At 40.2% G+C, this 17,390-nt stretch overlaps 1 protein-coding gene across 1 annotated transcript in view; it reads left to right on the top strand.

Moving 5' to 3' along the window:
* atrnl1b (attractin-like 1b) overlaps nt 1–17,390 on the top strand; it is a 610,807-nt gene that overhangs the window by 258,520 nt on the left and 334,897 nt on the right. The window contains 2 exon segments of the mRNA XM_052026988.1: nt 1,316–1,394; nt 15,043–15,200. Coding sequence (XP_051882948.1) covers nt 1,316–1,394; nt 15,043–15,200 — 237 coding nt within the window.

The raw sequence follows: 17,390 nt of genomic DNA, 5'->3' as shown, positions 1-17,390 counted from the left end.
TTTTCTTCCCTTTTTCTGTCCCCCTGCTCATTGCATTTTTCATCCCCAAAAACATACAGATGAATTAATCAGTTTTATCAATAGTAAACAATTCACTCCCATTCTAATCTAGTTTTTTGTTTAATCCTCACCTTCATTGCCAGATCATTCATGGTCTGCACACATTAAAAATATTCTTTTGTTACTGTGCTAAAGATCAACTCCACTGTTTAAGTGAAAGTGGCACCCAGTACATGGCTAGCTTCTCAACACCCTAACTGCAAAGAGAATAATACTGAGTACTTGGGCACCTAATAGCTCTGAGGTCGAGTGCACCCTGAGTGCAGCTGATGTGTGCATTTGGACATTCATCTTGTATATATACAAAAAATAAGCTTGTCTTGCTTTTACATTGTATTTTATTTCAATTTGTATTCTATGCAGTTTTCTTAAATAATGCAAAGTAATATTGCTTCTAAATAATTTTGGTTTATGATTGCTGTTTCCCCCGGAAGACATATATTAAGAAAAATCACAAAGGATTACTGCCACATGTAGAAGCAAATCTTTGCTTGCCTGTAATCTGTTTGTAATTTTATAAGTAACTTGCATTAAAAAGGATCATGCTTTTCATTAATATTTCCAATTATAGTTGTTGCTTCAGGTAAAATGGGAGGTAATATAAATGTTTGCTTGGCTTAAATGTGTTCCTCAAGAGATTAACAATGTCTATGTTTTTACATCCATGTTTTATGCAACATTTGGGGAGGAAAATGTATCATTTGTTCTAACAAGTGCACTTTCTTATTTCAGCTAGGGTTTTAGTGTCGACTGTGGCTCATTTGGTAGCACTTTTGTCTCTGAGCCAGGAAATTGTGCATTCTAGTCCCGCTCCAGAAATGTGGGCACAAAAATCTCTTAGAGTACTGAGGGACTGTGGTAGTGTTGGAGGTCCATTTTTTGCATGAAAAAAATAAAACAATGCCCTGTCTGCTTGCTTAGGTGGATGAGATAGAGCCTTTGCTTTTTTAAAGTGAACTTATTACTTGTGTCCTGGTCAATCTTTTCTGCCGCTGAACATGACTGAGGCAGATCACCTCGTATTATTCACAGCTCTGCTTTTGGGATCTTGATGTTTGTAAGTTGATTGCCATATTTTCTACATTGCCACAATGTCTACACTTCAAAGTACTTAATGAGTTTGTAAAGCATTTTGGAATGTTCCTGCAAGGTTGATGCCAAGTACTATACAAATACAAGCCTTTATCTCTCTTTATTCCCTCTACCTTTTCTGTATTAATGACTTTGCTATACACTTTGTATATTTTTTGTGCAGATGAACAAAGACCTTGACTTGTCTATCAATGCATCCAACAACTTCAATTTAAATGTCACATGGTCCATAGGATCAACAGGTGAGTCTTTCAAAAACAATTTGATTTCTTGATTATCTGTTGTACAGCAGGATCAAGTGTGCCTTAATACAACAACACACTTAAATCTACCAAGCCATTTTCCTGATTAAGGTTCACATTTTCATTGGAGAATCATTTTACAGAAAGCCACGTATCAGAACAGCTCCTTGTGTGTTTATTTCCAAAGTAATGTACTTGATCTTTGTAAGTATCCAGTTGACCTCCAAACTAAACATATTGATTCTATGGTTTAATATAAATGGGCTCAAGATCTATGGTCGTTTCTGTGTAATACTTTTCAAATAGGTAACCTAATTGAGAGTTTGGCTTTTTCTGTTCTGGACTGGTAGATGTTTTGGATTTAAATAGTTCAAATATGTTTTCTTTCTTAAATAATGTTATTCAAACTTTGTTTCTTGCTGAGATTCACAAGAATGATCTTAGGAATGAAAGGCTTGACGTATGGGGATCTTTGATGTCTCCCACTCGATGGAGTTCAGAAGGATGAGTGGGGGGTGGGGGGGAATCTCATTGAAATCTACCGGATACTGAAAGGCCCAGATAAAGTGGACGTAGAGAGGATGTTTCCATTAGTAGGAAATTCTGGGATCTGAGGGCACAACCTCCATATGGAGGGACATCCCTCTAAAACTGAGCTGCGGAGGAATTTCTTTAGCCAGAGAGTGGTGAATCTATGGAATTGCCACAGATGGCTGTGGAGGCCAAGTCATTGGGTGTATTTAGGGCAGAGATTGAAAGGTTCTTGATTGGTAAGGAGGTTAAGGGTTACAGGGAGAAGGCAAAAGAAGGGTTTTTAAAAAAAATAATGCAACGATTGAATGGCGGAATAGACTCGATGGGCCAAATGGCCTAATTCTGCTTCTATATCTTATGGTCTTATGACCAAAAATGCTTTGGTTGTGTGCATGACAAATGCATATGTCCAAGATATCAGGGTTTTTGGATCATCCTTTTTTTCTGCTGTCCATTACTTAGCAACCTACCTAATCACATATTTTCTTTCTATGACTGCATTCTGATGGAGAGTAACGTTTAAAAGATGAACGGCAATAATATGCCCTTTATCACAGGAATGTTGACAACCAGTACTGATGCATACAATAAATGGGGGAAGTATGGAGGAACTGTAACTTTGGAATGTAGGCCCACAGATCCTTAAGGGGAGCAGAAAGATCGATATGTGGTTAAAAAGGCATACAAGTGCTTCTCTTTATAAGCCAAACTATAGCATGCAAAAACAGGAAGGTTATTCTAGAACTGAGTACAACACTAGTTAGAATGCAGCTTCAGATTGCATATAGTCCTAGTCAACACATTATAGGGCCTATGTGATTGCGTGGGAGAAGGTATGCAGGAGATCTGACAATGTTGCCAAAAAGAAATGTAGCTGTAAGGAAAGATTGAACAGGCTGGGGTTGTTTTCTTTGGGACAGAGGTGGTTAGAGGTGAAGCAACAAAAATGTATAAAAATTGGAGGGGTCCACATAGAGTGTATGGGGAGAACCTGTTTATCTTGGTGGAGGGGTCAAAAACTTATGGATATTGATTTAAAATAATTGGTAGAAGGGTGAGAAGATAGGATGAGGGAAATATTTTTCACCCAGAGCATGTTGGGATTCTGAAATGGCGGTGGAAGCACAAACCTTCAAGTTTAGAAAATACATGAAAAATCCATGACCTGCAGGGCTGGAAGGTTGAGTTAGGCTTTGTAGCTCTTTCTCATAAAGCAAAAATACAGTGAGTCGAATGACTGACTTTGCTGTAAATCTTCTATGATTATGTGTCAGTGGGAGGTGAACCTTTAATCCTTGACCCAAAGTAATAGAGCTTCAGTGACTTTATCCCACTTGGCACAATCCAACTTGGCAAACAAGTCACCCAACTCAGTATAGTTGGTCAAATCATTTGTGGAACCTTTACTCTGGCCTCCAACCACACATCAAGATGTGATGAAAAGCACTATGATGCTAGAGGAACTCAGCAGGTCAGGCATCATCCATGGCGAAAAGCAGGTGGTCAACATTTCAGGTCAGAACCCTTCTTCAGGACTGAAGATAGGAAAAGGGGAAGCCCAATATATAGGAGGGAAAAGCAGAGCAGTGATAGGTGGACAAAGAGGGGAGGCGAGGTGGGCACAAGGTGGTGATAGGTAGATGCAGGTAAGAGATAGGTGATAGTCAGGTGCGGGGGAACAGGGGAGAGCAGATCCCCCAGGGGATGGGTCAAAGGTAGGGAGGAAAAAGGGGGGTAGAAAGAAAGAGAGCCTGGGAGAAAAGAGGCATGGTGGGTGTGGGGGTTACTTAAAGTGGGAGAATTCAATGAAAGGACTGTCTCACCTGAATCTTCGGTAAGAAGTCCTCTCCCCCGTCCTATGACCCATTGTCCTGCCTCCAGCCCTCCTCTTCCGCCTGGACTCCCCCATTGGGCCTATTACCTTCCCTGGACCTATTCATAGCTAACTGTCGGTGGGACATCAGCCGTCTTGACTTTTCTGCTTCCCTCACCCACTCCAACCTCACTCCCCTCCACTCCCTCTGCACCAACCCTGACATTGTCATCAAACCAGCCGACAAAGGTGGTGCCATGGTATCTTGCAGAGTCCAAATGCCAACTTTCGGATACTTCCTCATACCTACCCCTGAACCATGACACCCCACCTCGGACCACCAGGACGTTATCTCCCACACCATCGCTGACCTCATCACCTCGGGAGATCTCTCCCCCCTACCAGTTCATCCAACCAGTCTATGTATCCAACACGTCATTCTCCGCCACTTCCGCCATATCCAATGGGACCCTATCACCAAGCGTATCTTCCCCTCCATACCCCTTTCTGCCTTTCACAGGGACTGCTTTCTCCGCGACTCCCTCATTTACTCCTCCCCCCCCCCCCCCCCCCCCAATAACTTTCCACTGCCCCTACACCACCTCCATCAAGGGACCCAAACAGTCCTTTCAGGTGAGACAAAGATTCACCTGCGCCTCCCTTAATATCATCTACTGCATTCACTACTCCAAGTGTGGCCTCCTCTTACATGGTGAGGCTAAACACAGACTAGGTGACTGTTTCGCAGAACACCTGTTCTCCGTCCATGACCACGATCTACATCTCCCTGTTACAGTCACTTCAATTCCCCCTCCCACTCCATCACAGATATGTCAATCCTCAGCTTCCTCCACTGCCAGGAGAATTCCAAGCACAAACTGGAGGAAAAGCATCTCATTTTCTGTCTTGGAACCTTGCAGCCTAATGACATGAATATTGAATTCCCCCACTTTAAGTTATCCCCACACCCACCATGCCTCTTCTTTTCTTCCCTTTCCTAGCCTATCTCTCTTTTTCTCTACCTCCCTTTTTTCCTCCTTACCTTCAGCCCATCCCCTGGATCTGCTCTCCCCTCCTCTCCCGCACCTGTCTATCACTATCTTTTACCTGCATCTACCTATCACCACCTTGTGCCCACCCCACCTCCCCTCTTTTGTCCACCTATCACTGCTCTGCTTTTCCCTCCTATATGTTGGGTTTCCCCTTTTCCTATCTTCAGTCCTGAAGAAGGGTCCTGACATAAAGCGTTGACCACCTGCTTTTCTCCATGGATGCTGCCTGGCCTGCTGAGTTCCTCCAGCATCATGGTGTTTTTCATCTAGATTCCAGCATCTGCAGTCCTTTGTTCTTGCACATTAATTTGTTATTGTTTTGTTGCTACTAAAATAAGTGGTATAAAAATATAACTTTTTGGAAGTGGCGCTGGGATTTTGTGCTGTAAATAAGATGTGCTTTGAATGTAGTTTCCAAAGGATGAGGGGGCCTCTGGAATCTGCTTGGGTAGGACTCTTTATACCAGCATGTTATAACAGTGAAAATTAGTAATTACATAGAACATAGCACCACTGGACAGGCCATTCAGCCCACAATGGTGTGCCGATTTTGATGTCAATTTATACTAAATGTCTTCCTCCTGTGTATCATCCATATCCCTCCATTCCCCACAGATTAATGTGTCTATCTCAAAGCTACTTAAACTCTACCAAACTGCCTGTTTCCACTACCACCCCTGGTAACCTATTTCCAGGCATCTAAAAAATTGCCCCTCACGTTGCCTTTAAACTCCACCTCCCCCCCCACTTTAAAAGCATGTCCTCTGGTGTTTGACAACTCTACCCTGGGGAAAATATTTCTGAAAGTCTACCCTATCTATGCCTCTCATAATTTTAAAAACCTCTATCAAGTCTCCCCTCAGCCTCTAACACTGAAGGAAGAACAGTCCAAGTTGGTCCAACCTTGTAGCTCCAATCTTGGCAGCATCCTGGTAAACCTCTTCTGCACCTTCTATCCACAGTCTCCACTTCCCTCCCATAATGGGGTGATCAGAACTGCACACACTACTCCAAGTGTGGTCTGACTAAAATTTGGTATAGATGCAGCATGGCCTCCTTACTTTTAGACTCAACACCTCTGCAAGCATGCCAGATGCTGCCTTTACCACCTTACCCACTTGCATGACCACTTTCAGTGAACTATGACATGGACCCCAAGATCCCTCTGTACCTCAATGCTGATAAGGGGTCTGCCATTAACTGCATACTTTCTCCTTTCATTTGACCTCCCAAAGTGCAACGCCTCACACTTGCCCAGATTAAACTCCATCTGCCACTTCTCTGCCCTTATCTGTCACTGATCTATATCCTGCTGTATTCTTTGATGGTCTTTTAACTATCCACAACTCCTCCAATCTTGGTGTCATCTGCACACTTGCCAATCCACCCATCTACATTTTCATCCAAATCATTGGCATATATCACAAACAACAGAGGTCCCAGCACTGATACTTGCAGAACACCACTGGTCATGGACCTCCAGCCAGAATAACAGCCTTCCACCCCTACTCTCTGTCTTTTATGGGCAAGTCTGTTCTGAATCCAAACTTGCAATTCACCCTGGATCCAATGCATCATTATCTTCAGTAATTATTTATGAATGAGCCTTAATTGTCAGGTTAGAGTTGGAGAGTTGTTGAGAGTGAAAAGTATAGTTGCTAGCAGTCCTGTTTGATATAGGAAAGGAAAGTCAGCTGAAAATATATTATTTAAATGGGGCTTATTTTCCTTTCCAAACCAAAAAAATCTACAGGGGCAGTGGGGATATAACCATGAATCCTTAAACTTAATCTACCTAGAAGGAGCAGCTGTTGACATTACTACGTAATTTACATTGCACTTGGAAACTCTGCACTGCATGGTCCACAGGAGGATCTGTAGAGATAGTGTTTGATTCCCCCCCTCACCACTGTTTATCCTGTCCCTGGGCTAACTTGAGTTCAGGCCATCTGCTCGGGGATGACCCAATGGCAGATCAGTTCCTTGCAGACCACAAAAAGCCAGACCTAGTGCTAGGGCTCCACGGTCCATATCCAGCTCAAGATTCAATGCTAGTGGACACTGGTGGACACAAGCCTGTAACTGTATAACATTCAGTATAGTAATTGTATAATTGTATAATACTGGGCTGCAGTATCTTGGTCTGTGACTCTGTGATACCAGAGAACCATACCAATGGGCACAAGCCACCCATGGGCATCAACTGCAATTTCAAACAACTTGAAAAGCTGGAACAGGTACAATTGGCTGAAATATTCCTTAAGTTACCAACCCTTCTATAGCTTTTCTCCCAAATTTCTTTCTTCTTTATAAATGGGCATGAGTATTTAAAGTTGAAGTTTTCCCAGATAAAACTGACAGTGGTTATTAGAGTCAGACAGTTATACAGCACAGAAACCAGGTCCTTTGTCCCAACTTGTCCATGCCGACCAAGATATCCAGCTGAGCTAGTCTCATTTGCCTACATCTGGCTCATTTTCCTCTAAACCTTTCCTTTCTACATACATGTCCAAATGTCTTTTAAAGCTCATAATTGTACCCATGTCAACCACTTCCTCTGAATGTAGCAGCACACTTTGAGGACTGCATTGCTTTCAAAAAAAGTGTTCAGATTTTGGGAATGGGAACTTATCCACTTCTCTTCCTGCTCCAGCCATTGAAATGTGAGAACTGCATTTGGAAGCTTGGTTAGCTTTGGCCAAGGATTGAACTGGCTCTACTGTTTCTGATCTCTCTGCTGTATTGCCATACCCTTGGGTACTGTGAGCTGCCTCTCTTCCAAAATGAGTTGGATCTTCATGATCTGACTTGTGGTACATACAGTGATCTCACTGCTGGTAGTCAATTCATACACAACGTGGTTTTTAAAAACCGGCATGAATTACCACAATTGAATCATGGCCCAGTGAATGTTTGGCAGTGTAGCATCTTGTTTCTTTTAAGTCGTTATCTGAAAACTGAAGCTTGAAGTTGCACTATCATGATTTGTATACACTAAACAAAACATAATTAAGGGAGCCTCATTGTGTAAGTTTTTTCTTTGTTTAACATAGCATATTTAGCATTTTATTTTATAAGAAGGTCCATTGAAAGTTGCAGAGAATACAGTACATGCCAGTTGGGGTAATAAAAGATAATTAAGTGGCTCCACCAGGCAAATTGACATTGGGGACAGCTGTATTTAAATTGGGGTTGAAACTCTTGAGTATTTGGAACTATTGTAAATATGAGCTCAGATTTATAACGTGATGCAAATTGAGTGTTAGTGACTGGGAAGCCGACCAAATGAACAAACACATTTGCATTGTCACGATATGGTGTAGAAGCACAACAACGTAGAAATTTCTTCTCGCAGAGGGTGGTGAATCTCTGGAACTCTCTGCCCCAATGGGTGGTGGGAGCTGGATCATTAGAAGTATTTAAAATGGAGATTTTATATATCGAGGAATAGAGGGGTATGGAGAAATGGCACAGAAGCGGAGTTCAGGCCAGCATGGATCAGCTGTGATCATATTAAGTGGTGGGGCAGGCTTGAAGGGACTGATAGCCTGCGCCTATTTTCTTGTGTTCTGTGTGTTGTGTTCACTGATGGCTTGAACAAAATTTCCATATAAAAGTGTGAAGTAACTTGTTTCAAATGTTGAATATTCTGGTGCCATCTGTAGCTTATGGTTAAAGGATATTTGGAATTAATGATTTTTGTACTTTGTCAAAGTTATCATCAAGGTGTCTCAAACATCACCTGTATAGGAAAAGATGGGTTTCACTTTAAACCACAGAATTTATCTCTGTACTGTAGTTTTTGAAGGTGATTTTTAAAAACAATTGAGAACATTTTTTAAATTACGTGTAATTATGTTTTATGTGCATAACTCAATTAAGTACATTGCTTTGCATTTCATTTCAATTTAAATTGTTTTTCAAACAAGGCAGTATTAACATTTTTGAAACTATAATAATATGAAGCTGTTTAAATCTGGCTGAGAGAGCTTTCTCCTAATGGCTATTAATTATTAGTTAATTCACATTCATGCATATAATCTTTTATTAAAAGACATTCGGCATTAGTTAGTATTGTTGGAAGTTGTCTGATAATTTACATTAAATCCATAGTTCTTGTGGGACAACTAAATGAATATAGATTTTTAAAGAAAATTATAATTTATCAATGATTGATTGTCCTGTTTTTACCATGACTGTAGTCTTTGGAATTGTGGTATATTGACATATGGATAGCATTATATTTATGTGGCGTCCACCATGATGCGAGGCAATTAAACCCTTGAACCCTATGTGTGCAACTCAAAAGAGCTTTCTGCGTGCTTCATTTCCTGCCTTTTAAACACTCACAAGCATTTATTTATTTTTGAAAGCAAATCTGCTGCTTTTCTTAAATTGTTATTAAAATTCCAAGCTAGAGAGTGTGTTATTATGTACTTGTAATAAAGAACTACAGTCCCCAGTAGGCAATGCAAGGGGTCACATGGGGAACAGGAGGTGGCTGTAAAAAGAGAAGGAAAGCAAGTCAGGTGGGTTGTTGGTTAATAAAAATGTTCAGATGTTAAACCCATGTGAAGCTTGTCTCTTGATGAAGAACAAACATAACATGGTGTCAGAAGTTGGTGTGAGGTCTGAACAGGGAGAGCAGATGAATACTGTGTGCAATTGAGAAAGAGACTCAGTGAGTACGAAAGAAAAGCTGTAATAATACAGAGCAAAAGCTGGCCGGCGTGGCGAGGGAGCCCATTGTTCCTGAAGTTCAGCAGTCACCGGATTTGCCAAGAGAGATTCAGGTGAGAGGCCGAAAGTTCCCATTATGGATAAGCTAAATCCTCCCACGCCTATGCAGTTTACTGGCAATCTAACCGATAATTGGAAATGCTTCAAACAGCGATTCAACATATATTTAGATGCTAGTGGAGCAGGAGGGAACAATGAAAAATTGAAAGCGTCTATTTCTCTGCGTGTGATTGGCGAAGATGCTTTGGACATCTGTAACAGCTTTCAAATTGATGAGACAGCTTTTGAGTTGGGCACTTTGATGAAAAAAAATTGAGAAGTATTTTATCCCAAGTAAAAACATCACATTTGAGAGACATAATTTTTTTTTCCTGTGACCAAAAACAAGGCGTTAGCTTCGACCAATACTTAGCTGAGCTTCACACACTGAGTAAGTCTTGTGAATTTGGAGATTTGAGAAACTCTCTAGTTAAAGACAGAATAGTTTGTGGAATTCCAGATAATGGACTGAGAGAAAGACTGTTGTGTGAAAAAGATTTGACCCTGGAAAAAGCAGTGAATATGTGTAGGTCAGCAGAAACCACACGTGCACAAGCTAAGGAGCTGCACAGGGCAGACACAACAGTGCATGCTGTGAAAACAGAGAAGCAGCACACAAGGCATTTCTGAAAGCACAGCAAAGCAAAGAAGAAGGCTCAAACAGCAAATGCAGCAGATGTGGAGATAGACACTTTCCAAAGATGTGTCCTACTTATGGGAAGTCCTCCAATAGCTGTGGGAAGAAGAATCACTTTGCAAGGTGCTGCAAAACTGGGGCTAACAAGAGAAGGTGCACACAGTTGATGAGGAAATGGAGGAATTCTTTGTGGATTCTGTACAGACTGTGGCTGCTGATAAAAACAGAATGGATTGTTCCAGTAACTGTGAATGAGACGGTAATTCCATTCAAGCTTGACACTGGGGCTCAGGTCAATCTGTTAGCCATGGATGATTATAAGACACTCACAGTAAAGAGTAAGATTTACCCTGTGAAGTTAAAAGTGACAGGCTACACTGAGGGGAAAGTTCCAGTAAAAGGGGGCTATATGGTGACCTTTAAGCACAAGGGGCAGCACTTAAAATCACAGCTACTGATTGTAGAAAAGAGAGTACAGCCAATATTAAGTCTGAGTGCATGTGAAAAGCTGAACCTAGTGAAAAGAGTTTTCATAGTAGCTTCACATACCAAAAATGACCACACAACACTCATGGAAGAGTATGCAGATGTCTTTGAGGGGCTTGGATGCTTACCTGGTGTACACAAAATTCACATAGATGAAGCAGTGGCTCCTGTCGTCCATGCATGCAGGAAAGTTCTGTTTCAACTTAGAAATAAACTTAAACAAGAACTGACACGCATGGAATGGATGAATGTCATACAGAGAATTGAAGAACCAACAGATTGGGTGAGTTCACTGGTCATTGTGCAAAAGAAAAATGGAGCATTGCGGATATGTCTAGACCCAGGAGATCTTAATAAAGCCATCAAGACAGAGCATTTTAAATTGCAAACACGGGAGGAGATCATGTCCTGGTTTTCAGGTGCAAAATGGTTTAGCAAGCTTGACGCATCGTCTGGGTTTTGGCAGATGAAGCTTGATGAGGCAAGTTTGAGACTGTGTACTTTTAACACACCACAGGGAAGATATCACTATCTTCGGCTGCCATATGGGATCCTGTCTGCACCAGAAGTCTACCATAAAACCATCTACATGATATTTGAGGGCATACCTGGTGTTGAGACTATGATGGATGACATCATCGTCTGGGCGTCCACCAAGAAGGAACATGGTACTTGACTGAGACAAGTGCTTGACGTGACAAGGAATGTTAATTTGAAATTAAATAAAGAGAAATATGAGTTTGGTGTTAAGACACTGATCTTTAGAGGAGATGTCATGTCTGAAGAGGGAGTGAAGCCTGACCCAAGAAAGACGTCAGCCATTGAAAACTTGGAGAGGCCCCAAAACAAGCAGAAGGTGAGACGTTTCTTAGGGATGGTGATGTACCTGGCTAAGTTCATCCCTTGACAGTCAACAGTGTCAGCACCACTTAGGTCACTCCTTAAGCAACAAAATGAATTGATTTGGTCTCATGAGCAAGAAGAGTGTTTCCAGATATTGAAAAGGGTCCTAACTGAAGAGCCCGTGCTGAAGTTTTATGATCCGGAAAGGTGTATCAGGATATCAGCCGATGCGTCCCGGCACGGCCTTGGATCAGTACTATTGCAGCAGCATGATGGCACATGGCAACCTGTGGCCTATGCATCAAGGGCTTTAACAAGTGCGGAAGTCAGCTATGCACAGATAGAGAAAGAGCTTCTCGCCAGTACATATGCATGTGAAAGGTTCCATCAGTACATCTATGGGCAAGCTATTGAAGTGGAGACAGACCATAAACCATGGGTCTCACTTATGTCCAAACCACTGAATGACTGTCCCATGAGGGTACAGCGCATATTGATAAGGCTGCAGAAATATGATGTGAAGATGATCGACACACCGGGAAAATATATGTTTGCTGCTGATGCGCAGTCTCGAGCAGTCGACAAGACAGAAAATAGAGACCTATGTTGACATGATTGTCACCTCTCTTTCAGTATCTCTGGATAGAACAGAGCAGATTAGGAAAGCAGCAGAGGCAGATGAAACAATGAAAATACTCAAGGATACAATACGGAAAGGATGGCCAACAGCAAAGGATGACTGTCTAATGTGTATTCGGGATTACTGGGTATGCAGAGCTGAACTGTCAGTAGTGAAAGATATGGTCTTCAAAGGGAACAGGTTTGTGATTCCAGTGTCATTACACAAGGAGATGCTCCAGAAGATACAGGAAGGACATCTTGGGGAGGAAAAATGTAAACATAGAGCACGTGAAGTGATGTACTGGCCAAGAATGAACCAAGACATCAGCTTGACCACTGCTTCATGTGAAATATGCCTTACCTACAGACCAAAGCAGAAAGCAGAACCACTTCCACCACACCCTGTACCAGACAGGCCGTATTTCAAAGTTGGAGTGGATTTGTTTGACTGTAATGGGAAGAGCCATATTGTTGTAACAGACTACTTTTCCAATTACCCAGAGGATGCGACACTGCAATCAACATCCAGCAAAGCAGTTATCACGTTCCTAAAAGCTGAGTTATTGAGAGGCATGGAGTTCCATGTGAAGTAGTATCAGACAATGGTCCACAATTTTTGAGCTGTGAATTTGAATCCTTTGCCAATGTTTGGGGGTTTCGACATATAAACCTCAAGCCCACATCACGCAAAATCTAATGGCCTAGCAGAGAGTTCAGTTAAGGTGGTGAAGGGCCTCGTGAAGAAAGCGCAAGATGGACGAGAGGATTTCCGTAGAAGTCTAATGATTTACAGAAGTGCGCCACTGCAGAACAGCCTTTCACCACCCCAAATGCTGATGGGTCGACACATATGCACTAACCTTCCAATACATGAAAACCTGTTGACACCTGAAGGAGCACACAAGGTCAAACAGGCTAAAGAGGAAGGAAAAGAAAAACAGAAACAGAATCACGACAAGACAGTGAAAAGTCTACCAGTCCGGAAGCCTGGGGATCAAGTGTGAATCCGAGATCATGGTTCTGGCACATGGTCCATGCAAGGAGTTGTGCAAGAGGAAGTAAATCCACATTCATACCAGATCCAGACGGAGCGAGGGACACCTCTGAGGAGGAACCATGTGGATCTACAACCACAAGCTACAACCCATGGCTGTGACCCGTCCCCTGTCAGTACACCAAAGGGGCCAGCATATGGAGAAAATGAACATGTGGACCGGAGTTTCCAGGAAAACACCAATAGTAATGCAGCAAATGAAGGCAACACACCTGCGAAAATAAGTACCAGACCAAAAAGGACTATTAAACCACCTCAGAGACTGATTGAAAGCTGCTGAGTGGACAAGGGTTCTTGACAAGTTTATAAGGACAAAGTATTGTGTTCCTTTTTCTTTAAAGGGGGAAGATGTGTTATTATGTAGTTATAATAAAGAACTACAGTTTCCAGTAGACAGTGCAAGGGGTCACATGGGGGAACAGGAGGTGGCTGTAAAAAGAGAGGGAAAGCAAGCCAGGCGGATTGTTAATAAAAATGTTCAGATGTTAAACCCATGCGAAGTTTGTCTCTTGATGAAGAACAAACAATAACAGAGAGCACAGTGTTGAAATAATTGAACAAATTAATTTTGAGGTAATTTAGGAGTTAATGGGTTAGACACAGTTCAAATGCATATATAATGATGTTCTCATGTTATCCTCGGTGTACTTCTATATTTAGATGTTATGATAAGATGACACAATAATAAATAGGATGTACATCTTTTGCTCAAATACCTTCATTTCAAGACAAACAGGTTTACCTTTGCTCATTCCTACGACCATTCTTCACCAATTCTGATTATATTAAGTGTTGTTGCGTCATCTTTGTTTATCCGCTTGATACTTTGTGTAAATCCTTTGATTACTTTGAGAAGTCATTTGGGCAGTATTTGTTCAGGAGTTCGGTACTCTTGAGATGGGCTAACACGTTCCATGTCCTGCATGATTTGAACAAGGGTAGCATGCAGGTACAGAGGTAACTAGGAAAGTTAAAGGAATGTTAACATTTATTGGTAGATGAATACAAAAGTAGGTTATGCTGCAGTTATATGGGGCATTGGTGAAACCACATCATGCGTACTGCATATGTATTGGTCTCCTTCCTAAACACATGATGCAAATGAATTGAAAGCAGTTCAGAGAAAGTTTACTGGGCTGGAGTGAGTGGGTAGTCTAAAGAGGAAAAGCTGGACATGCCAAACCTACATCTGCTGGAGCTTAGAAGCGTGAGAGGGGATTTAATTGAAACACAAGATTATGAGGGATCTTGACAGGATGTATGTAGAGAGGATGTTTCCTCTTTTGGGAGAATCTGGAATGAGGGGTCAATATTTAAAAATAAAGGGTCACCTATTTAAGGCAGAGATGAGACATTGATGGTCAAAAATACTTGGAACAGTTCATGAAAAGGTAATACAACCAGAGCCTTTGAATCCTTTCGGGAAGATTCTTGATAACCAGAGGAGTGAAGGGTTATGACAGGTAGATGAGAATGGGGAGTTGAGATTATGGCAAAGTGAGCTCGAGCAGATCCTAATTCTCATATTTATTTGATGTTTCCACTTTTCCTTGCCACCTTATTGTAGTCTATCAAATAAGGTCTTTAAAACATTTAAACTGGTCTGTATTGTGCTCATGTTATGTGGATTCAAAAGATGATTAACTGATTAATATATGCATTGAAGAAAAAATTGTTAGAACAGCATGTTGAGTGAATATTGCCCAATTGATTCATGGAAATTAATGTCAATATTTTTATTTTTTTTTGTTTCTATTTCATGGCACTTTAATTCATTTAAGTAAATCAGTACATTTATAGATTATTAAAAATGAATTTCCACTTTGCAGCTGGAACAATATCTGGAGAAGAAGTACCTATAATCTCAAAAACGAACATTAAGGAGTACAGAGATGGTTTTTCCTATGAAAAATTCAATTTTCACAACAATCCAAATATCACATTCTACGTATATGTTAGCAACTTCACATGGCCCATCAAAATACAGGTGAGTGATTTCGGGGAAGGTAAAAATATATGTGTTCAATATCTATCCCCATTAAAATGGATTCTCTTAAGATCATTCATATCCTACACACTGTAAATTCTAACTTTGAATTTACAGCAATGGGGATTCACATTTTATTGTCACGCCACTGTTTAAAACAAAAAGATGTAGGCAAAAGGCAGGTAACTATAGGCCAGTTAGCTTAACGTCTGTAGTTGGGAAAATGCTTGAAGCTATCATTAAGGAAGAAATAGTTATCAGACCCAAATGGTAGATTTTTGTTAATTATTGGTCTACTTCATAATAAAAAAGTTGTTATGGTTAATGTTTATGCACCCAATGTAGATAACCCTGAATTTTTTAAACATTTGTTTGCATTATTTCCTAATTTAAATGAATACACTGTGATTATGGGTGGAGATTTTAACTGCTGTCTAAACCCTTCGATGGATAGATCTGTGTCAAATCCTACACTTCCAAACAAATCCGCTGTCTTTATTAATTCCTTTTTAGTTGAATCTGGAATCTTAGATGTTTGGAGATTTCTACACCCAGTTGATAAAGAATTTTCATTCTTTTCTCAAGTTTACCATAATTACTCGAGGATTAATTATTTTTTTATTGATGCTAGATTAGCTCCACTTACTACGGACTGCAAATATGATGCAATTTCCATTTCTGATCATGCAACATTGAGATTATCAATTAAATTACCGGATGTATCCTTTGATGTCAGACAATGGTGATTTAACCCTTCGCTATTACAAGACTTAGATTTCGTCCAATTTATTAAAGAACAGATTTCATTTTTCTTTTTAATTTTACTGAAGAAATCTCCAGTGGGATAATATGGGATACGTTTAAAGCATACATCCGTGGTCAAATTATTTCATATTCCGCTGGATTGAAAAAACGAACTAATAATGAAATACGTATGTTAGCTGACAAGATTAAAGCGATCGATAAAATATATTCTGTTACTCCTAATCTGGAGCTTTTTAAAAAGAGAACAGAACTGCAACTACAACATAGTTTATTATTAACATCTTCACTTGAAAATCTACTACTATAAAACAAAAGTCAATTTTATATACATGGTGACAAATCTGGTAAATTATTGGCCAACCAATTGAAAGCTACCATATCTAAACGTCAGATTAATAAAATTTGTAAACCGGATGGTACCTATACGATAGATCAAGTTCAAATTAACAAATCCTTTCAAGAATTTTATTCTTCTTTATACCAATCAGAATCCCCTGAGGATCCTACTTTAATACATGAATTTTTAAGAGATTTGAAGATTCCCCAGTTATCTTTAAATGAACGCTCTATATTAGATGCTCCTATTTCGGAGGAAGAAATAAAGAAAGTAATATTTTCAATGAATTCGAGTAAAGCACCCAGCCCTGATGGATACACAGCTGAATTTTTTAAATCCTTTTCTGATAATCTTGTTCCCTGGTTAGCCAAAAATTTTAAAGATGCCCTATCAGTGGGTAAACTACCACAATCTTTCTATGAAGCAACTATTTCTTTAATTCTTAAAAAGGATAAAGATTCCACTGATTGTGCATCTTATAGACCTATTTCTTTATTAAACGTAGATTCCAAAATATTTTCCAAAATATTGGCCTTTAGATTGGAAAAGGTTCTTCCACAAATTATCTCTGAAGACCAGACAGGATTTATTCAGAATCGTTATCTACATCTTAACATTGGGAGATTAATGAATATTATATATACCCCTTCATCCCAAATTCCAGAATGTGTTGTTTCACTAGATGCTGAAAAGGCGTTTGACAGAGTCGAATCGAAATATCTATTCAGTACACTTCAAAAATTCAATTTTAGTCCTAAATTTATATCTGCGATTAAAACGATTTATTATGCACCTATGGCTTCAATACTTACTAATAATCAAAGATCTCCTTTGTTTAGGCTTTTTCGAGGTACTAGACAAGGCTGTCCGTTAAGCCCTTTATTATTTGATATTGCTTTAGAACCTTTGGCTATTGCATTTTGGGATTCTTCAAATATATGTGGTATTACTCGTGGACAGAAGATTCATAAGATATCTCTTTACACAGATGACCTGTTACTTTATTCTTCTAATCCGGCGGAATCTATCCCCGCAGTACTATCACTATTAGATCAGTTTAGTGTTTTTTCTGGCTATAGATTAAATTT

The sequence above is a fragment of the Pristis pectinata genome, chromosome 12 (assembly GCF_009764475.1).
Source record: "Pristis pectinata isolate sPriPec2 chromosome 12, sPriPec2.1.pri, whole genome shotgun sequence".
Classification (NCBI taxonomy): Eukaryota; Metazoa; Chordata; class Chondrichthyes; order Rhinopristiformes; family Pristidae; genus Pristis; species Pristis pectinata.
This window is presented reverse-complemented; position numbering and strand designations above follow the sequence as displayed.